The sequence below is a fragment of the Trachurus japonicus genome, chromosome 2 (assembly GCF_045865225.1).
Source record: "Trachurus japonicus isolate A0001 chromosome 2, Traja_1.0".
Classification (NCBI taxonomy): domain Eukaryota; kingdom Metazoa; phylum Chordata; class Actinopteri; order Carangiformes; family Carangidae; genus Trachurus; species Trachurus japonicus.
Window position 1 is genome coordinate 9,807,724 of NC_140908.1, and position 22,421 is coordinate 9,830,144.

The 22,421-nt window shown below is 41.1% G+C and overlaps 1 protein-coding gene across 3 annotated transcripts in view; it reads left to right on the top strand.

The window, feature by feature from the left end:
• LOC146990820 (uncharacterized) overlaps positions 1–22,421 on the top strand; it is a 31,321-nt gene continuing 8,900 nt past the window's right edge. For 2 of the 3 annotated variants that reach the window (XM_085799808.1, XM_085799800.1), the window contains exons 1-26: positions 1,237–1,582; positions 1,789–1,945; positions 3,058–3,632; positions 5,597–5,617; positions 5,703–5,765; positions 7,637–7,690; positions 7,792–7,836; positions 8,011–8,037; positions 8,494–8,538; positions 8,747–8,791; positions 8,957–9,010; positions 10,249–10,317; positions 10,437–10,505; positions 11,317–11,385; positions 14,802–14,870; positions 15,578–15,646; positions 16,910–16,978; positions 17,071–17,139; positions 17,241–17,312; positions 17,770–17,838; positions 17,961–18,032; positions 18,140–18,208; positions 20,060–20,128; positions 20,573–20,641; positions 21,057–21,125; positions 21,407–21,475. In XM_085799808.1, the coding sequence (XP_085655934.1) occupies positions 1,795–1,945; positions 3,058–3,632; positions 5,597–5,617; positions 5,703–5,765; positions 7,637–7,690; positions 7,792–7,836; positions 8,011–8,037; positions 8,494–8,538; positions 8,747–8,791; positions 8,957–9,010; positions 10,249–10,317; positions 10,437–10,505; positions 11,317–11,385; positions 14,802–14,870; positions 15,578–15,646; positions 16,910–16,978; positions 17,071–17,139; positions 17,241–17,312; positions 17,770–17,838; positions 17,961–18,032; positions 18,140–18,208; positions 20,060–20,128; positions 20,573–20,641; positions 21,057–21,125; positions 21,407–21,475 (2,121 nt within the window). In that variant the 5' untranslated portion in view covers positions 1,237–1,582; positions 1,789–1,794. Of the gene's footprint in view, positions 49–1,236; positions 1,583–1,788; positions 1,946–3,057; positions 3,633–5,596; positions 5,618–5,702; positions 5,766–7,636; positions 7,691–7,791; positions 7,837–8,010; positions 8,038–8,493; positions 8,539–8,746; positions 8,792–8,956; positions 9,011–10,248; positions 10,318–10,436; positions 10,506–11,316; positions 11,386–14,801; positions 14,871–15,577; positions 15,647–16,909; positions 16,979–17,070; positions 17,140–17,240; positions 17,313–17,769; positions 17,839–17,960; positions 18,033–18,139; positions 18,209–20,059; positions 20,129–20,572; positions 20,642–21,056; positions 21,126–21,406; positions 21,476–22,421 lie in introns of those variants that run through there. The other variant, XM_085799793.1, reaches the window with a different exon arrangement.

The window sequence follows — 22,421 nt, forward strand, 5'->3', positions numbered from 1 at the left end:
CACAGGTGAATCATGGTATGCTGCTCCTGCAAGGTGTGTTGCCTTAAGGTATCAATCCCCTATCCAAATTTTCCAGCTCTCTTGGGTTACTCTGAGGGCAATGCCTCTGGAGGCAGAAACCTAAATGATATGTATTTTAAAGCAGCCATAATAGATATTTGTGTAGCAACAAGGGATTAAATGATTATGTGTGGCATGGATGGTTTTGCATCCACTGAGCATTATCTCTGTTCTCCTCTGCTTCATGCAGCTTTATGGCCTCTATTTACTCACTGTTTTGGTTTCATGGCATTTTAACTCTTTTATAACAACAACTCCCGCTGTGTTTCCCTGCCCAGAACTGAAAAGCAGAACGACAGTATGAAAAGAGCTAAAAGGGATGTTGTATATCAGTCAGTATTCTTTATTAACTAATTAATCGATGTGTTCACAGCTTGTTCCTGCTGCCCCCGAGTGGCAAGGCAAGGCAAAGCCAGTTTATTTGTACAGTTCATTAACACATACAGAGGTCAGATAGTAAAAAGCTTTGGAAAAACTAAATTCTAAGGCATTTTGGCCAGTATACAACAAATAACAATGTTTAAAACAAATAACAATGTTTAAAACAGAGAACAGAGCAGTTTTTTACCTTCTTTGTAAAAGCCAGTCATGATTTGCGACCTATCATTAATGGAAAAAGATGAGTCATCACTGCAAGTAATAGCCGACTGAATTCCCCTTCAGTGGTTTACCTGCAAGGTGATGTGTAGGAACGTAAAGTCCAAAGTCCCCAACAGAACATAAACCCCTATTTTTTTGGACTACGTACCAACCATACTTTTGTAAAACATGTACATTTTAATGCAAAATATGCGGCCGCTGTGGCCCCAGGTGACGTTTGTTGGGATGGTGGAACTTATTCAAGGATATTTGAAGTTTGCCAACAAGTTATTTCTTGCAAAAATCATGCCCTTAGTTACTTTGTGGACTTAATATAAACCCTTTACTCTCCACATATGTACAGATGATAGTACTTTGATGTTCTCAGAGGCAGCAGCTATATAATTGAACACATTGGGGGGAAAAAAGTCTGGTTTGATCTCAACCAAAGTGAAAAATAAATATTGCTATTATTTCTAGGAACTTCTCTTCAGCATGGCTAGCGAAGATCACACATCAGGGGGAAAAAAAAAGAAAGAAGAAGAAGTTGAGGTGGTGAGGAGAGGGGGAGAGGGGGGGCTCCGTCATGTCGAGGGATTTCTCCCACACTCTCCCCCAAAATGGGAGTGATCTTAAAAAAAGGGCTGGCCTTCCTTTCATTTACTTCCAGCTAAGAATGGCTCCGATTTACATCTGTTGAGAGACAGGATACAGTCCAAGCCTTTGGCTGCACAACCGCTGCTGCTGCTGCTGCTGCTACATGGTCGACCATCCACTTTGACCACAGACTCTTGATCTGATGCTCAGGACATGGAACCACACTAACAAACTAGCTGAATGAAGAGTCTTTCTTTCTACCTGTTTGCACTTTCTGTCTGAATCCCTTCGCACCCAGGAGAGCTGCACAGAGCTGATCACATTGGAGAGCTAAGTCAGCAACATTGTGAGTTATGCATGCCTGAGTCTCAAACCTGCACGCCTGTTAAAGCTTGTTCTCTGCATGTGTGTGTGTGTGTGTGTGTGTGTGTGTGTGTGTGTGTGTGTGTGTGTGTGTGTGTGCAAGATTAAAATGTGAGAACATGTCTGAGCCTCTTTTTTGTGTTTATTTTCTGTAAATCCATCTCTGTCTTCTTGTCTTTATCTCTTCAGGGAGTCATGCTCCCATCACTGCACTGGCTCCTGCTGCTGTGGGGACTTCAAGGTGTTTTGGCGCAGGATTATGAAGACTACGAAGAAGAAGAAGTGGTGCCCCCCAAGAGGAGGAACAAACAATATCCATCCAATTCCATCCCACAAAATGGCAAATGTAAGTCTAGTATCTTTTTTTATTCATTTATTTTAAGGTGGGGTGGGGTAGTCAGTTTCCTCTCCACTGATGGAAAAAGTGTTAGGTAATCTGTGCAGGTGGCACATCTTTCATTTTTTTTTGCATCCCTGCTGCCACGGGTGAAGAAATAGAACATGATACTCAACAAGGACATGCTGGGGGGATGTAATCCACTTGGACTGATGGTATCTTTCAGGCCTCTCAGAGCCATCCATCTCCTGTGTGACTATTCAGTGCTCTGTTACCCAAATGTTTTATTCGCTCAGAATCCCGTTTCCCCAGGCACATTCTCCCTGTGACACGTTTCTGTGAAGATTAATGTGATTTATCCTCAGCCTATATTAGATCTGTGACCTCCTTCCGTAGCTGAAGGTTAGCGCCGCAGCAAGTTGAGTTACTTTTATATCCGTTTCAAAATTATATGTCACATTCATGAACTTATCACACTTTTCTTAAAAAAAAAAAGAAAGAAAGAAAGGCATCGGCCTATAAGAAGCTAAACAGTCAATAAATCACCTTTACCCCCTCTGAAGGCTCCACAGATAAAAACTTCTCCCTGACTTATGAAATCCATTTGGCTGCGATCAGTTCGCTTTGTGTATTTGGAGATGAAGGTAATAAATGATATATATATATTTGTTTTCATATCGGTTTTACAACTGGAAATACAGGAAAATACATCATGTGCAACTATCTGTGGAGTTTGTTGTGTCAGGTTGGCACAAGGGCAAACAGCTTTTGTCTGACAGTGGCTTATATGTCCTTGAATGACAAAAGTTACTTCCTTGCTCTTACAGATTGTGTATCTGGTTTAGGAAATATGCATTTTGGAAATAATGTGTGTTCTCAATATGAGTCCAGAGCTAGCAACCAGCTATCTCAGCTACTGTGAAGACTTGAAACAGGAGGAAATAGCTAAGTAAAAGTAAAAAAAAAAACGGCCTAAAGCTAAACATTAAACTTAATAATCAGGATATTATCTATTGTGCATATTAAATAATATCAGAGATCTTAAAGAGAGAGTTGTATCAATCTTCTGATCCAACTTATCAGATAAGTTCATTAATGGCTAATTATTCTTTCTCCTCAAGCACTCGTCGATGAGGACTGCAGTTTGGAGATAGCCTTCCTGATCGATAGCTCAGAGAGTGCCAAGGACAACCATGCCCAGGAGAAGCGCTTCGCCTCGGACGTGATGGACCGGCTGCAGGGCCTCCGGCTGCAGACGGGTCGCAGCCTCAGCTCCCGCGCCGCCCTCCTCCAGTACAGCAGCCACGTCATCATCGAGCAGACCTTCAAACAGTGGCGAGGCACCGACGACTTCAAGGCCCGCATCGCTCCCATCGTCTACATCGGCCACGGCACCTACGCCAGCTACGCCATCACCAACCTCACCCGCATCTACCTGGAGGAGTCGGGCCTCAGCAGCATCAAGGTGGCCGTCCTGCTCTACGACGGCATCTCACACCCCAGGAACCCAGACTTGTTCTCAGCCGTGGCCGATGCCAAGAACCAGGGCGTCCGTTTCTTCACCATAGGCATCACGCCCGAAGCCAACGAGCCCACCAACATGGCTCAGCTCAGGCTGATTGCCAGCTCGCCAGCCACCCGCTACCTTCACAACCTGCAGGACAGAGGCATTGTGGACAAAGTCATTAAGGAGATTGTGAGTATAATGTAAATAAACAAGTTGTGTGTCAGATTGCATGCACTATTGTAGATGGAGACACTGGTGCCCAACGTTCACTCAAACACAAACATATGAAGTCTCAATGCAGCATGTTTATAAGTAAAGTTACATTTTATAGCAATGAAATGCACCTCTGCCTCTGCATTTTGTTGCTACAGCTTTGTTTGGTCTGGTATAGCCATTAGCTTGGGTGGCTAGTGTACTTTTATATGTCTATATACTGAGTCAGATGACTCATCTACACTGTTTATGTTTCCGCAGCTTCTTTTAAGTCTAGGTCTTTCCAGTTACACTGTCTTTAACGTCAGACTTAGAGCCCTTGTTATTTGTGAACATTTACTTCACTTACTGTAACTTATGAGGTTTTCACTAATTACCAACAGCTTTGTGTAAATCCATCAAAGTAAGCATCCTAAAAACACTTTAATTAAGGCAAGATTACAGAGATTTGGCAGGAATGAATGTATGTTTTTTGGTATACAGGACATAACATGTTCAGACTTGTACATATAATCACTTTGCTTCGCTGTTTCTCTACATTTCTTTGACACTTTAGATTTTGTGAAATTGCAAGTATGTTTGATAACTGCTTATTACCGGAGGGCAGGTATCTATGACAGGTAGCAGCTTCAAAAAATCCATTATGCAGACAGACTTTAACCAGATGAATAAAGTAGTGTCTTTGACCCCTCAGTGCAACTCAATAATCTTTCCCACTGTGCTATCTTTGACACGATACCGCTTTGATTTCCTGGCTTATTGCTTCCCTGATGTACACCTGCTCCCCGTTTCCACAGTAACAGGCCCTGCTGTCATCAAAGTCATCACAACGGGTTATATTCACCTTAGATTACATTTTGCATGGAACACCACACGTGTAAGCAATTAACTTTTGACAAAGTTTGTCTTAATTTTCAATGGCTGAGCCTGACCGGAGTGAATTGCATTGTGTAAAACCAAAATCATGCTTCCACTCAGATAATTAGACCATGTGCTGCACAGCAACATCCTGCAGACACAACCAAAGACGGCCGTGTCCATATGCTCTGCATTAAAGCTCTTTATGGGAAAACCGGGTGCAGTAAGTGCAGGAACCCGGCAAGAAGCATGTATGCACGCTACTCGTTCAAGCAGCTCCTCAACCACCACTTCAGAATCATGCTTACTGTTGACACAGGTGGTACGTATCCAAGTATGATCAGGAAAAAACCTGATAGAAAACACTAAGCACTGAGCCTGGTAGAGCATTGAACTTGACAGCCTGCATTCTGCTGGCATGCAAGAGCCCAGCGGCAGCTTCTACAGACTTTCATCTCATTGCACTGTGCAAGCAGCATCTGTATGTCATAAGCATGACCCTCTGCCCCAGCTGAGAGTCTGTCTTTTATCTCTAATCATCATAGCGTCCAACTGCATCCCCTTCATCCTCTAAAAATGGACTTGTGTTGTGTTGTCTCCTCTTCCTACTGCGGGGACGTCCCACTGAATGCCGATCGAGGCTGTTTTACTGATCACTTCATGGTGTTTGTATTGAGTTTCAGTGGAATTTGTACCATTCAATCCTTCTGTGGGGAGAGCGTGGTCAGCTTTGAAGAGAAGAGCTCCGACGGCTCTGGTCAGATCTGTCTGCCACGAGATGTGATGAAGCGTAGGATACGAGTCGGCTCGTAGAATCAGGTAGAGGATGTTGAAGGCCATCTGACACAGCAGTGAACAACTTTAATTGGGTGTTTGAGTAGCAGGTGTTTGGCGTTGCCGCTGTCTCCCGCGGAGTGACTTTGACACCTGAATAAAAGCTTAGTTCAGGTTTTGAAAGGGGCTCACATGAGAAGTCTGTTTCCTTCAAGCCCTTTGTCTGCTAGTGGGTTATAAATTAACACCAACCATAAGGAGTAAATCTAACACAACATCTTGACATTCTTGTGTTTCTTGCTCCACAGACGGCGTTGGCGGATGAAGGGGTAAGTCTGTGGTCTTTTCCACAAATATCCTGAAGTGTCTGTCTCTGTGTCGCTCCTCTGACTTCTTCCCTCCTTGTGTTTGAAGTGTCCTCTGGCCCAGAGCCAATGTGCCTGCGACAAAGGAGAGAGAGGACCCGGTGGCCCTCCTGTAAGTATCTTCTTCTCTCCTGCATTAGTCCACCGAGCTCCAAAAGTGTTGAATATTGATTTAAGAAACAGATTACATGAAAAAATAATGTTAAACATATAAATTAAATGTTTTATAATGTTACACGCTAACTAGCTACATACATTAGTATTTATTACAAAGTCTGAAGCGATGAGGCCGCGCCAACAGCTCTCCTGATCTCTCCTCTTCACTTTGATGGTGAGTAATTAGCGGCAGTAAGCTAAATGGAGTGAGAGGTATCGTTAAGCTACAGAGGCTCTGAGTTATGTTCATTTTGAAATATGAATGTCTAATTATATAAACCCATTAAGATTAATAATGACTTATTTGTTCATGACATCAACCAAACATTGGTTCATTTCTATACATTACCCAGTTTATTGATAGAACTGCTCCATAATGTATTTTTAATGGGGCTCCATATCTCCCCCTGTGCGATACAATCATATAAAACATCTCTTTTTGAAAACATAAAAGACAATAACTCTTTTGAAGTACAGGGCAGCACAGCTGACAAAGACCCCCTTGATGCAAACAGGCTACGTAATTGCAGGGTTTTCAGGGGGGGGTTTAGTAAATTATGCTGTTTTGAGAAGCTATGTTTCCCTGCAGCAGTGAAAGTAACGTGAATGCCTCACATTCCTCGTACAGTTTATTGAAAGCAGGCCTAAACAGATATTTACATGGAAAATTGGTAGGATCATGTCTGGCAAGAGCAGCCCGCCATATGTGATCGCCTTGACGACATGCGCTGGATAAAATGTTACATGCATGACTTTCTTCACCTGCCAAAGCCGTGCCGTGATATGAGCAGAGACTCTGCCGCAATTAGACGGAGTGGTTTTGCTTTGAAGTATTTTTCACAGGATGAGATCGGAGTAATTACCTCTTTAAACATAATGGTCTGAACAAAAGCTGTTTCACATCAGGGGCAGTGCAGACGCACACTGACGGAAGCATTGTGTGCAGACACAGACACAGCGAGACATACACAAAAGATAACAACATGCACGGTCCACAACACACATAGGCATGAGACCAGAGAACAGCCAGACAGTTGTTCCTTCCCAAACACACATGCCAACGAGTTCAAGTCTTCTGTGTCTCATCCGCTCCTGTACCCAGTGACCTTTATCCTCCATCATGGACTTCAGACATGCTGTTTGCATGAGACGTGGTTTGTGCAGACCGAACAAGATTCGGATTGTATTCCTGAGAATCTCCCAAGAGAAGCAGACAGACAATCTCAGAAGAAAAGTTCAACAAATCTTCGCTTTTCTTCCATGTGGAAGCTCAGCTTTTTAATGCGTCACATCACATCTTCCTTGTTAAATCCAGACAAATATCAAAGTGTAAAGATGACAAGTCTCGGTATAACGTGCTAATAGGGTTGGAGCTATTTCAGGCGCCCCTGTTCCTCAAGTAAAAGTTCTTCATTTCTCCAACAGTGTCATCCAGAGCTCCATTACAGTTTGGACTGGTAGAAAACTCATGTCTGAAACCATCAGTAGAAAAGATTAACAACCAAGTCAGAATAAAACTTTGGTGTGTGTGCATAAATGGGTCAGGTAACTACAACAGTGAGCCTACAGTTGTGTGTTTCCAGTTGATTTTTCATCGTGTCCTCAATTCACTGCTGCTCTGATTTGCACTTTTACCTAGTTTTCCACAGTAGCTAACTGAGACCCATGCATTGTTTGAGGGGAGATTTTGTGTGCAGCATTGCATTCACTGTGTCACAATTGAATGATTTAAGAATCTTTTATTTCATACATCCAGTTACTTTTAAAGAACTTTCTGAAGTTTTTTCGTCCTCCTAATGTTTCATGCATATTTTTTTTTCTCTACAGGGCAAAAAGGGCCGTCCTGGAGAGGATGGAAGTCCTGGTCTGAAAGGAGACAAGGTGATGTCCACTGCAGTTTTTAAATCAACCTACTGTACATAATTCAGGTCTCTTATAGTTAAAGAATATTGATTGACTTGAATCCTTCTTATTTTCCTCAGGGTGAAAGTGGGCTGAGTGGACTTCCAGGTCGAGAAGGAAGAGAGGTGAGATGAGGCTCTTCAATCCATATGTGATAATTTACCACAATAAAAGCATATCCATTCTGTTTTATCTCTTTCCTCATCGCAATATAGAAGAAGACAAAATACTTTTTTTTCTTCAGTCTTTGCTTGTTGCCTGTCTCCTTCTGCCTTAACAAGACTGTTTTGCATACACAGGGGAAACCAGGATACAAAGGAGAGAAGGTATTGTATGGATTTTAATGTGGAGTCTCAATATTCCCTTATGGTTTTTTGTTCAAAGTATTTGGGTTCCCACGCTGTAACACTGAGAGAAACCGGAGAATTATGATTTCCAGGCATGCGGTGCTATGAAAGGGAACCATACACTCTGGAAATATCATAGCAGCTCGTCCTCCCTTTTTCATCTGTGTTTAATGTTATGCCTGTCTATGAGTATTTAGAGTTACTTTTCTTCTAAAGAGATGTAACCCCAAAGTTCTTAATTACATAAACCCCATGTCATTAGTCTTGGCTAAGCAGCCCCTGGATGGGCATTAAAGCTCCATTACTCCAAGATAACTGGTTGCAAATTGCAGTGTGACATAAAGTTGTTATTGAAAAGCCACAGAACTTTATAAAATTGTGCAAAATGGAAAAAAAAAGAAAGGAGCTGGCTAAACTGTTTTTGTTCTCTTACAGGGGGAAAGAGGAGAGTGTGGCACACCTGGGATTAAAGGAGACAGAGTATGTTTTCAGAACTTGAAAAAGAAAAGTATAATTTTAAAAACTCTCTCACTTTTTAACGTCATTATTTCCCTGACACAGTCGAGCGGATCTTGCCTCTGAGTAACTTTTAGACAGATATTTACACACACAATAACTGACAGAACCACTTGGAGGTATTAATGATTATTATAGATGATGAATTTTAACAATTCCTACTCTTTCCCAGGGTCCTGAAGGTACCCTCGGCCCCAGAGGAAATCGTGGACTTCAGGTGAAATCTCCCTTTTATTAATCAAATCCAACTGACCGTTTGCTTTATTCATCATTTTTGAAACAATTTGATTCAATTTGCTCCTTTTAACAAATGGGATGGCAGCTGTGAAGTGGTTGTGAACTTCACCTTTACTGATCCTGGCTAATTTACAATCAATTTCAGGGTTTGCCCGGTCCGCCCGGTGATATTGGGCCTGAAGGTGTGATCGGTAAAAAAGTAAGTATTCCTCTCCTCAAACTTATGTGCAAAAGAAAGCTGTAAATTAAACCTTTTCCTCCTTTATACGTAGAGTGACCTCACTTTATTGCCACAGATTGGCCTTTCCCCCCCTCTCCTGTCCGAACACATTGATCAAAGGTGACCCACGGTCTCCGAACCAGATGCATATCTGAAGGATTTTTGTTGGATTCATAAACTCCTTTCCAGTCTGGTTTGAATTAAGTCTCTTTTATAGCTGTGTGAACAGAGGAGGGTGTCCATGTCAACTGATTCATAAGCACAAAGATAATGAATAACCCTGGTTTCTGCAGAGTGGCAGAGGTGAAAAATGAAATGTGTTTTTTTTATGCATGTGAAAGAAAGGACACTACAAAGTGGTTAAAAAAAGAAAAACATGATAAAATGTTCTCTGTGTTCAGGAGGATAACATCCCACTCCACTCACGAAGTTGACATTTAAAATGCAATCAGATTAAATCAATTCATCACGGGTATAAATAACATCACAAATGTCAAGTAGCCCTACGAACTGATCGGCTGACCATACATTTTAACACTTTTTTTTGAGTTATGATCCATCACCACTGAAACATTTGAAACCCTTGTGAAGCGCCTCATCTGTTATTACCTTGTCAGCCTATTTGTCTGTTCTTACTTTTAAAGCCCCCCTCTCTTGTGTTATAGCTGCCAATTCTGCCATGAGCACACACTCCCCAGCAAGTGCTCCCTCCTTAATTATTTTGGAAGAATGTACATGCTGATTGTCTGGCTGTCATCCTATATCACCTGAATGGCAGACTAATGTCTGGCTTTAAACATTGTCCCAACTTGCCTGAAAAGGGCAAGCGAGAGGGGAAAAAAAGAAAGAAGTGTCGGTATGCAGCAACGACTAACATTTCCACACCCTCTTCACTTGTCCTGTGTGCCCTCCTGCTGCACACCACAGCTGTGATTTACTGCCTCCGAGTGAATAATTGCATTCTTTACCAATAAAGTCTTGACTGAAGGAATGAAGGACCCCCTTCCCCTTTAAAAAATAATCATAAAAAAGCTGAATATTACAGGACGGAACAGCAATTTTTGTGTTTATGTGAGTGTGGAAGAAACGTAATGAGGTCGCGTCTTCTGGTTTCCATGCAGGTTTAAATAGGGCGTAGGATGAGGTTAACAAAGCTACTGTAGTATATGTCAGCAGCTGGTAATGCATCTGTATCTGTGTGTGTGTGTTTTTAATAGGGGGAAAGGGGACTTCCTGGGCCACCTGGATTTCAAGGGGAAGCAGGGATCGGCCTTCCGGGACCCAAGGTGAAGTCTGCCACCCTATTGTTTTGGAAAATAAACTCTTGAAAACATAATGACCCACCTGTGTCTCACCCTGTTTGTGTACTTTTTCTCTCTTACACACACACACACACTCTCCACAGGGTGATGTTGGTTTACGGGGGCAATCAGGGCCCCCCGGCCCCCAGGGACTTGGCGAACCTGGACCACCGGTGAGTAACGCTACGTACATCTCCCAGCATCCTCATATGTTGACAATCCATGTAGAAAACATGGCAGCAGTGTTGTTGTAGTTAGTTTGCTTTATTATAGAGATGTGTTTAAAAGAGCTAATTTTATGTTGAGAAGTTAGGTTTGTTCTTTATTGTTGTAATTTTCAATGTGTCCTTGCCCAGTTTTTTTATTTTATTTTTTTTACATAACCTGTAAACCTGTGAAAGAAAATTTAAAAACTGAAATTTTTCTTTTTGGCTTTCTCTCGTCGGTCCAAAGCCAGTAAGCTGGGCTAGCATTTGTGGGTGACATCACAACAAGCTGTTCAATCTATTTGTAACATCCTCACTGTTTGTTTTTAAAATAATAATCCAGCTTTTACTGAGGCTGAGGAAAATACTCTCTCAGGAAAATATTTCTGATATTGGACTAAAACCCTCAATCTTCAGAGTCACGTATTACTCCTAAAGCACCTGGAAATAATCGCTTTAACTTTAGATATTCATCTCTATTCAATAAATGTACATTAATACACATCAAAAAGAAAATGATAAGGATAAGGTAAAGATGAATTATAATTAGCAAGATAATCACTGTGTGGGTGTAGTTTGATGAGATTTGACCACATATAATGTGATTTATTCATCTCCAGCTGAGACTTCATACAAACACAGACATCTCAGCTCTGAAATAAAAACTGATGCTGATTAAGAAACATTATAGATTTTTCCTTTAGTTTTTTAAAAAAGAGGATTGTTCTTTTTTTAATGTTCCTCCATTGATCGTCATACATCATTGTCTCTTACTCAGGGGCCTCAAGGGCCACAGGGAGTCCAAGGAGAGAGAGGGCCGCTAGGAGAAGGTCTGCCTGGACCAAAGGTGAGTTAGTGTTCACTTTTGTCTTTTATGTCTGGGGTCTCATGGGGCTCACAGATTCTTTTTTCCCCGGAGAAGCCAGTTAAAAGCTTTGAACCTCTATGACCCTATTTTCATGCATTCATCTTCACCTCACTCACCTGCACGAAGGCCCCCGTCCGTCTGGGCTCCAGATTTTTTCTGGACGCAATGACAGGAAATTGACAGCGTCCAACAGTTGGTGGGAGACGACACACAACACAACACAAAGCAGGGCCTCCATAAATTCACATAGAGCAGTGCAGTATGACTCTGATTACCTCATGCTCTGACCCGGTCCATTGATCGTCCGCGGCTGAGAGGACACACGAACAGGAACAGGAACAGGAACAGGCCTGCACCGATGCAGAGATAACACAGGAGAGGAGCCAAGACTCCTGGAGACATGATGGAGAGAATGAGTCAGAGAGGAAAGAGTGAGTCTGTGTCTGCTCGGGATGCACACACACACACACACACACACACAGACACATATATTGTCTCTCTCCCGCATATGGATACACACCTACACAGGTGCACATGAGCAGAGATGAAAGTACAGACCTGAGGTGTAGTTTCTATTCTACTATTCAACAATCACACATGGTGGGTGTCATGGCTGAGTCAGCATTTCTTTTTTCTTTTTTCCTTTTTATTTTTTATAATATCTTCAAAACACACACAAGAAGTCCTGTGTTTTCAAACACCCGATACCCACATTTTTAGAAGTTCAACATTATTATGATTTAAATTGGCTTTTTTTTTTAAACCGAGGGTCAGATTATGTTTTAAAATGCAGTAGTGGTCCAGGAAAAAATTGATACAGCATAGTATCGCGATATTTTGCATGGCAATATCGTATCAATATATGGACGCCAGGTATCGACCTTTTATTATTTATAAAATGCAAACGTGATTTGAAAGTTTTGCTACTTATAGTAATCATTTCTTGTTTAGTCCACTAGATGGTGCTGTTGGAGGCACGAGAGAAAGAAATCACGGAAGCGCTGTCCGACTTCAAATCAAACCTTTTAGCATTTAATTAAGTCGGACTAGTATGTAATGCAAACAGCTCAGTTTGTCAGATGCATATTGCATATATGTCCCATTTTGCATCAATAAAAATGACTGCAATATTTTTAATATCGCAATAATATCATATCCAGACAAGTATAGCCTCTAGTGATTCCCAGTGTGACATTTGAAAGGAAATGTGGATAGAGCAGAGTGAGAACAGTTAGCCCACGTTTCCTGTCTCTCTTCACTGTCCCTCTGCAGTACAGGCATAAAAACAAAACTAAAAAAACTCACGGTTGAAGGTGACATTCTTGCTACAGTACTTACTATTGAAGTCGTAAGCCTTTGTTTGGTGGTCTGGGAGTTTTATTCTTCTGGTTAAGATTCCTATAGCGATTTTTAACAGTGGGGATTTTGCTTTGTTAAATGTCAGAGGCTCTGATGTAAATCCAAACAGTCAAATTAAGCGTGATCGGGGTGTGTTAATGTTAACGACAGGAGTAATCAGTCTTTGGCTTTGGTACAACATCAACAAGGTGCAGTCTCTATAACTCATAGTAACTCAATTCTTCTTTTTTTATCATCTCACCGAGAACTTTATCCAATTTCTTTTTTACAGCTTCTTTCCACCTGTGCACAGAGGAGGCGTACATCGTCCCCACCTCCCCACGTTCAAAGATTCGCCTCAGGGATGGGTTCGGGGGGGGGGTTCTCGTTTTTTTTCTCCTCAACAGGAGATTTGACTGTGAACTTGCAGGTGGCGTTCTTGTTCTGAAGCAGCGTTTCTCTTTTTCACATGTCGTGCCGTGCCTGGACAAGCTCCAGATTCACAGGAGGCTCACACCGAGCAGCAGCAGCAGTATTAGTATATAGCCTTTTTTTTTTCTCCACATCATTTGCACCTCTGCTTGTGCCAGGATGACGGATCACAGCAGTTTTGACAACAAGTTTATACTTTCTGAGGCAGACAACATGCAAATGAAGCCATTCTATGCAAATGATGACACTGTATCTCTCTCTCTCTCGTCCTTGGATGACCTTGGAGGATTGTCTTCTTCTCTGCAGAGTCAAACTGCCTCAGACACTGGGCTCCACTTGTTTCTGTTGTACTTACTGTCAACTTGGATTACTGCTCTAATCCCTCACTGTATTTCTATTTTTTTTTCTGCTCTTCATATTTATAGAATATAGAACTTTCCTTTGAATCATATTTTTGTCCAATTTTTTTATTATTATTCATAATCTGGCCAGTTACATCACATCTACTCTTTCCAGAAACTTCCTTCCTTTCTAGAGTAGAAATAAAATATATCTTGATCGTAGAAACTGAGTTTAATCCATAAGAAAGAAGTATGACAAAACTTTACTTTGTCATGTATGACCACTATTTTTTGTTAACTAGCATTAGCAAACATTAAATAGAAAGTGAATGACTAAACCAGTCCATTGACTTTGAGCTACTTTTAGACTTTAATGTAGCGTGGCATGGATTAATATCCTGTCGTTGCTACATGCAGTATAAGATATGTTCTGTAGATTGTTAATGTCAAGCTGATGGCAACCATGTGTGTGTCATATAAAACTTTTACTGAGCTGGATGAAAACACAGACAATGTTTTTTTCTTTTTTATTATTACATTGATAGTTATAGAAACGTCATGTCATGTGGAGCAGTGACTGTGATGGACCACAAACTGAATCACAACACATGTTAAACGGACTATTTACATTTAATCAATAAGTCGACGGAGGATCAGAAATAGATTGTTGTTGTTGTTGGATTCAATTTTCCACAGTCCACAGGCCTATGTCTCCTATGTCATTGTTTTGAGGCGCCAGATTGTTATTTTTAGATATTAATTTAGATTTTTGTTTTTCATAATACATGCACATACCTTCATTATTTTGAAAAAGGTTTAGTCATTAATTTAAAGGGGAACTATGCAAGTCCGGTCTCTCCTCCTCTGTGTTGCTAACCCTGCTCTCGGCCATGTGCATTTGTTTTCAACGAAGCCGGTGAAATCAATCAAAAGTCATTTATTCAACCAGCGCTAGTACTCTGAAGCTGCTTCATTAAGGTGAAAATCCTGCATTGTTCCTCTTTAAGGTCAGCTTTTTTCAATTAACCAGCGAAATATCTCAGCATCTACTACTGGATGCATTGGCCTGAAATTGCTTTCAACAACTACTTTCATGATTTCCAGATATCCTAATGATTGCGGATCCTTCATCTCCTCTTGTGAATCTTTTGATCCCCTTTTTTTTACTGTATATATCTCTGATGATCCCAGCTGCTGTCACACTGTTGGACGTCATCGTTTCCATACTGTATATATGTAAACAGAAGTAAACACAGTGTAACTTCTCTGTCTCTCTTTTTACAGGGAGAGCGAGGCTTGGAGGGGCCACGGGGGTCCAGAGGACAACCAGGCGCTGGAATCAAAGGAGACAGGGTATAATACAGAGAAAGCCTTCACACACAGACATGAAGATAAAGTTAGTGTCCTGTTGCTAAGGAGGCAAGGAGTTGGCAGAGTCACCGGTGAATGCACAGCAAAATGCATTCAGCGGTGGTGTTATATAGGAGGTCAGAGTCTACAGGTGATGAATCAAGGTTGAAGCTTGAACTGTGTGGGAGGAGGAGTGACGTTTTCCTGGATTGGATGTTAACTCTGCTCTGGCACAGTCACACAAAGATACTCTTTTTTCTTTCAGGGTGTGTTTGCAATCATCTGGAAAATCTTTTAGCTCACAGTCATTGACAAGGGACGTGACTAGGAAACGTCCTCATGTCGCTGGAACATGACATTAATATTTGGGAATGAATGAAACCATCTCCCCTAGAAAAAAAAGGGCTTTTACATCGGCTTTCTCGCCAAGGATTTTAATGACGGTTTTATTGCAGCTGATAGATAATTGCTATGTTTTGATATGGTAATGGCATAGTAGTGCCTGTAATGTTGATGTGGCATGTGATGGATGAAAATACATTGAATGGATCTGACTACACTTACATTTCAGTGAATAGTATATATATTTATAACTGAGCATACAGGAAAGGTGGGCGCTTTTCACATGCAGTAAACAATGAATTCTCCATTTGAGTTTGATTTACATGCTGTTTATTGTCATTAATGTGCGTTTGTATCTGATTCTTAAGGGGGATTTAGGACCTCCAGGTCTTCCAGGGCCCCTCGGCCTCCAAGGAGTGGGCATACAGGGCGAAAAGGCAAGTATTTTAATACATCAAGTGATGTCGATTGTGGATTAAAAATGACATAAAATGACAGTTTTACATGTTTTATTTGGAGAAATTGTTCCAAAAATAAAATATCATATCATACAAGAGATGATTACAGTACGTCTTGGAGAGCAGGACCCAGTGTAATTAGTATTTTATCTGAATCCTCCTTTTGACATCCTCCTCCTTTCCAGTTTTTAAAATGACTATTACAATAATAGATCTGTTTAATTTGTTCATGCATTAATTAATCATGGCATAGCCTGGGGAAAAAAATCTGAACCTTAAAGGGACAACGAGGAGTTTCTATTTGGTTATAAAAAAGTCTCACGTTAATGTGGATGAATCTCCGCTACCCACACTTGTTAATGGGCCCATTTTCGATAAATATATCGTTCTGTCTCTATCGTTATTTTGTTATTATTAGTGGTGGCGGAAATGCTGGTCGAGCCGACCAGCGTTTCCTTAATGAGAATAACGCAGCTGAATGGCCATTTATGGTCGGAACTACGACGGTAACTGAACGTCTTTGAACCTCTGACTTTAATTATTGATGAATGAAAACATGAGTCCGTCTTGCGCCAGTCAAAGAATTTTACGGTGCGCGGAGGCTCATAAATGTAGTGTGAAAACGCTTCGCTTTTTCAAAACTCCTCGTTGTCCCTTTAAACCTCAAGATCCAAAGTGAAACAAAATAGCAGCTTTTCCAGTCTCTCTCTATATACAGTATACAGTATTTATTTCTCGTCAGCAGCATTAATCAAGTGATGGCGATGTCCATCTGTTAGGTGGTCGTACATACAGTACAGTACAGTATATACTATATATAGATTCCCATCAAAACCTATTTTTGATCCCTTAATTGTTCATCTAGCATCTCGAATCTTGTACACTAGATCTCAGTTAAAATGGAAACAACACACACATAATTGATCCAACGTGATGCATATTTTTCATTGGTATTTATATTATGGAGCAACAGATGGAGGCTCAAGGGTAAATGTTTCCTGTTGACAGCTGAATCAGAGATCACTCCCTGATATCAAAGCACAAGTTAATTACAGTCAGATAATGGTTGTAGACCACATATGGAATAGAAGGAGACAGGTGCGTGTGTGTTTGCTCACACGCTATAGGTCTTTACAAGTCCACATATTTTTATTCCTGGACCCAAAATGAGCAACTAGGACTTATCAAGACCTGGGGACCACCCACCCATAGCGTATGTGTTACTGTGTGTTCTCCTTGCAGGGTGTAGAAGGACCGAGGGGGCCACCAGGGAGCAGAGGTCCACAGGGAGAGGGCTTTTCTGGACCCAAGGTGTGTATATATGTGATAATAATGTCAAATCAACACCATCAAAAAATCACAGCCACTCCATTGTGCCAATTGTATTCTTGTCTCACACACAGGGAGACCAAGGGTTGCCGGGCGAGATTGGCGCCCCAGGAGAGAGAGGGGCAGGAGATCCTGGAGCCAAGGTAACGTAAAAAAAATTTTTTTTTAAAAAGTCCTGTAGTGAAGTCCAAATTTAAAAGTGTCCACCTCATAAGTAAACACTTCTCCATGACTGTGTCCTCAGGGCGAGCCAGGATCAACAGGGATAGGGGGTTTGCCAGGACTACCGGGAGAAGACGGAGCTCCTGGACAGAAGGTAGTGTGGATGCTGTTTAAGATAAGATAAGATAAAATAAAATAAAATAAAATAAGATAAGATAAGATAAGATAAAATTAGATGAGCCTTTATTGTTTCCTAGAGTGGAGAAATCCATCTTGGGCAAGCATGAGATAAAAAAAATCCAGATACAGACAATAAATAGATATTTTCCGCCACACACAATAATGCAACACATGTCAATATAATTTTATGTGGCGCTCACACTGCAAATGAATTTTTATTTCATTTTATTTTTATTGAGAGCATTTACAGTAGTAGTTGTTCAAAATATCAAAAAAATGTATGTTTTAGTCTGTTCAATAAATGTCAATACTGTCTGGCCTGTGACTTACTTCATGTTTTACATTTTGGTCCCTTGTGTGCCCCTGCTCCAATGTAATGCCTGTATAAGTGATGACATGTCAACTCATTGTGTATGTGTATGTGTCATCAGGGTGAGCCAGGAGCTCTAGGTATCAGGGGACCAGAGGGGTCACCTGGGATCGGGACTCAAGGTGAAAAGGTAAAATAGAAAAATAATAAAAACAAGTGACGTTCCCAGTTCCTTTTTTTCTCTCTCTCTTTCTTAGCAAAGTCACCGCTGTCACATTTAATTATTACTTTTCCCAATGATGATCCTTTCAGGGTGACCAAGGCCAAAGAGGAATAAGAGGCTTGACCGGTCCGCCCGGCATCGCTGGACCTTCGGGACCAAAGGTCAGAAGCTTTTAAGCCATAATAAACAACTGTGGCCCTGTACAATAAGAAACGATTAATCTTTGGTCACTGATTTTAACCACTCTGCTCGTTTTGATCCTCACCAGGGAGAACCAGGGGCGCAAGGCAGGTCAGGTTCTCCTGGCCCAGCAGGCCGCTTCGTCTCAGGACCCAAGGTAACTCATGTCAGCTCCAGTGTAGTGTTTGTTGGAGTTGCACATTTTCATTAAACCAATAATCATGATTGGCAGCACATTTATTGGCACATTTATTTCCTGGTGTCAAGACATCGTAACAACTTTCACCTGTTACACAAAAATTTTATTTAATTCACATTTACACATACATTTAATGTGTATTGTGTCAATGTTGAAATACAATATATGACTTCATTAACTATAATAAATGTTCTTTTTGCAGCAGAGTGGCTGCTGTCAGTGGTATTTATCACGTATTTAACATAGATCATAGATTGATGCTATAAAATTAGATTTCATAATAGATTTTGAAGGATTTAACCACCCTCAAACCACCAGTGGCTCCAAAATGCCTCAGGTTGAACTTACTGTGGCATTTACTTTGTGGTAACTTGATTTATTGTGTGTTGGTTTGTTCACACGCACCTCAAATACCAATCTTGCACAACTTTGGCTGCAAAGGTTCATGATGGCAAATTACATGGCAATTACAGTATAATGATAACAATGATATATTTATCTTTAAAGCGCATTTCTTAATGCTTCGTGGAGAAAGAAAAAGAAAAAGAAACCACACAGGAAGCCAGAGCATGATGAAAGATGAGAGCGGTGTGAATAAAAACAGCATAAATCAACATTATGTATTATGGATCTGACAATATGTGGAGAGGGCAATGAAATATGTAGAAGTAGTAATTGGATAAAAGAGAATGCAAACATTACCATAGGTTGAGACGTGAAAGAGAGAGATGTGTTTTTAAAAAAAAAGATTTAATAGATGAAAGATAAAAGCTAATGAGCTTCTGATTTTAATCAGGCTCTAATGGCAAACAGCCATTCACCTGTCAGTCACAAACCCCTGACCTCGGGGTGACCAACAGCTCGGCTGGGGCACATACCATGTCAGTAAATCTTAGATGTAACTGGGAGCGAGGTTATTAAAAGCCTTTCGCGGTCAGTCATAAAATCACTCCAAAAAACCAAACAGGGAGGTGACCATTGTAATTAAGCCCATTTGTTTCAGCAATAAGACGAGCAGCAGTATTAAATCTAATAATCTATAGGCTCAATAAGTGAACTGACTCAGTGATGGCAGCAATATCTCTTATAGTAGAAGTAGTTAACATTAACAACGACGAGCTAATGTCCATGTGAGATTAAATGAGGCTGTAGCTACAAACCCCTCCTGAGGGCACTCAGTGTGTTTTACTGCGTTCATTCATTTGCAGAATGGGAAGTTACAAAAGTTAAAGAGTAAATGCTGCATAATTACCTCAGTATTTTATCAACACGTCATCTTATACTAAACTTTCAAGGTATACATTCTTAATTATTTTTCAAAGTATTACTGGCATAAATATTGTTACCGTTATTCTTGTTTTTTATCTACGATAGAAATGTGACTTATTGTGATTGATATTGCCTTTGCTGTATATTATGTGGTTCATGTTTTTTAATATTGTTGATATTTAATTATTTATTGACCCCTTGGGTGCACTTTTCTCTTTTTACCTTTTAATTGTTTTGCTGCCAAATGTATGCTCTTATGCAATGACAATAAACTTAAACTTGAAAGTACAGCACATACTCAGACTCAGGGTGGTAAAGGAGGGTGGGGCATGTGGCTGTTGGGCACATTTTTTTGCCTCCTAGCGGGGCAAGTCCTGACTGTTGAGTCGTTTGATCTCTATCTTTACATCTTTACTTTGCATTAAAATCCAAGTCAGTGGTAATGTCTACTACGTTACTGTATGTCAGCAGCGTACGATGTAAATGACCTTTACTGCAAATGTTCTGTAATGAATGTGTATTGTAAAAATGTGTTTCTAGGGCGATGTTGGTCCGAGCGGTCCTCCCGGTCCGGTCGGGGAAACCGGCTACGGACTTCCTGGTCCAAAGGTGATGCTCAGTGTGCACTGTTGAACTTGTGTCTAATTCATGTCTTGTCTTTCAACACACACACACAGAGGCAGATTTTTCAACACACAAGTGCGAGCAGAAGCTGAGCTGAACAGTCTATGTTTGGAAAATCAATTATCGAATTAGATGTAATGAGCGTTGGGGGGGTTGGCAGCACATGTTTGCACTTTGAGCAGGAGGAGCAGAGAAGAAGTCAAACACAAACACAAACACACTGCTGCATTAGTTGGAAACCTCAGCTGATAAATGATACAGCGCGACTTGTACAGGATGTTCAACCTCTCCCCTGTGTTTTGATCTATTGCAAACTACTTTTTTTTTGTTTTACATCCACATTCCACTCTGGTTTCTTTTGAAAATCAGTCTATAATTCACTTTGTGTCCTATTTTGCTTGAATGAATTATGACCTGTGTGTGCCAAAGGGCGACCGTGGAGATCCAGGGCCCGTCGGTCCATTTGGCCCCAAAGGAGACGGCTATCCCGGCCCCATGGTGAGAAAGAAACTCAATTCAGCCGCCGCTCATAAATCTGTACATTATGTCTCGTCCTCTTTTGTCTTCCTTCAGTTTCAGCCATCTATCCATCAGCGAGACATTTATTACCAAAAGTTACAGTATCTGACCCTTATATATATCTCATGTTTATGTTTTCCTTAATAAAGACCATACAGTAGGTAGGAGACGCAGGCGGATATGTGAACAGATTTTAAAGGAGTAGTTCGACCATTTGGAGAAATATATTCACCTGTTTTTTAACATTTAATGCAAAAGATCAAGACCGCTGTCATGTCTATGAAGTAAATAAGAAGTTCTGGTCTGCAAATCATCAGCATAGTGCATTTTACCACCTCTTGTGTGTGTGTGTGTGTGTGTGTGTGTGTGTGTGTGTGTATCCTGTGTCGTTTAGGGCCCTCCTGGTTTACCTGGACTTCAAGGAGAACCCGGTCCTGAAGGAGAGGGACTTCCTGGACCAAAGGTGAGAACCTGGTTCTGTCAGACCAGGATGGGGAGTAACATTCGTCAAAGGACGTACATGTCGGAGTCAAACGCAGTGATGTTTCTGTTGGAGTTACATTGCAGTGTTTATCTGAAAAATCTGCCATGTTTTCAACGGAGAGTCTCAGGACTTCCTCTCTTCTTACCACCATAGCTACAGAGAGAAAAGATGTAAAACTAAATTAATGTTTTTTTGGTTCTTAAATGTGAGTTTCCAGGAGTTAATTTGTCTTTTATTCATTTTTTGTCTGCTCTTTGCAGGGAGATGTTGGTTTCCGTGGATTACCTGGTTTACCCGGACCTCCAGGCGAAGGACTCCAAGGCCCTCTGGTACTTGATAACTTTCACTTTTTACCTTATTTCACTTCTGTGGAAAAAAAATAGTTTTTCTTTTTCGATTTGTAACTCAGAAAAAAAAGCAGACTTTATATTTCCTTCCCACAAACAAGTTTCAAGGACGACATCTTACTATTTAACGTACAACCAGATGGTGCAGATTGAGTCATACCCTCTGAAGAATTGCGCCTTTGCTGCAGTCAGTCAGTTTGCCACATTGGAAAAAAGAGCGTCTGCGTGTGTGTGTGTATGTGTGTGTGTCTGTGTGTGTGAACATGCCCACCACAGGGGCCTGATATTCAAAGGCTGCCAGTTCATTCGTTCTGGGTATTTATCATGATTTTTTCCCTAGCAGCACTCTGACACGTTGGTGCAAAGTGTGAATCTCCATGGGCATATGTGTCTAATGAGAAGCACTTGGTCCAACAGGCCTTAGTGAGGAAACACCCAGCACCCATATGTCCTGTAAATATCACATCCAGATTCCCCGCAGGCCTCAGACCAGCACCATCTCTGTTGTTGTTGCTGCTGCTGCTGCTGCTGCTGCAGGTCCAAGTGCTGTCACAGACTGTAAGATTTAATTGAGGACTCAACTAAAGCCATCAGATGGGGGGAAAGAAATGCACATCGTGTTGGCAGACTTCTGTCCTTATGTCGAGAAAATTAAATTGTGATATCAGAAATTCGTGACACAGTATTAAAACCCTCCTAGAGACCTCATCAGGCTTTTTCAAAGTGTGTTTCACATCATTTCACAGCTGGTCGGGAAGTGAAGTCATTGATTACACATGTGCTGCATGGCTGTTTTGTGCCAATGGACCAGAAACAAGCTCTTGGATTAGATTTTACACAATAGGATCCTTTTCTATCATCTTATCAGGTGATTTTTAATGGATATGAAGCGTTAAAATGTCCATAATAACCTGTCCCATATCAGCAG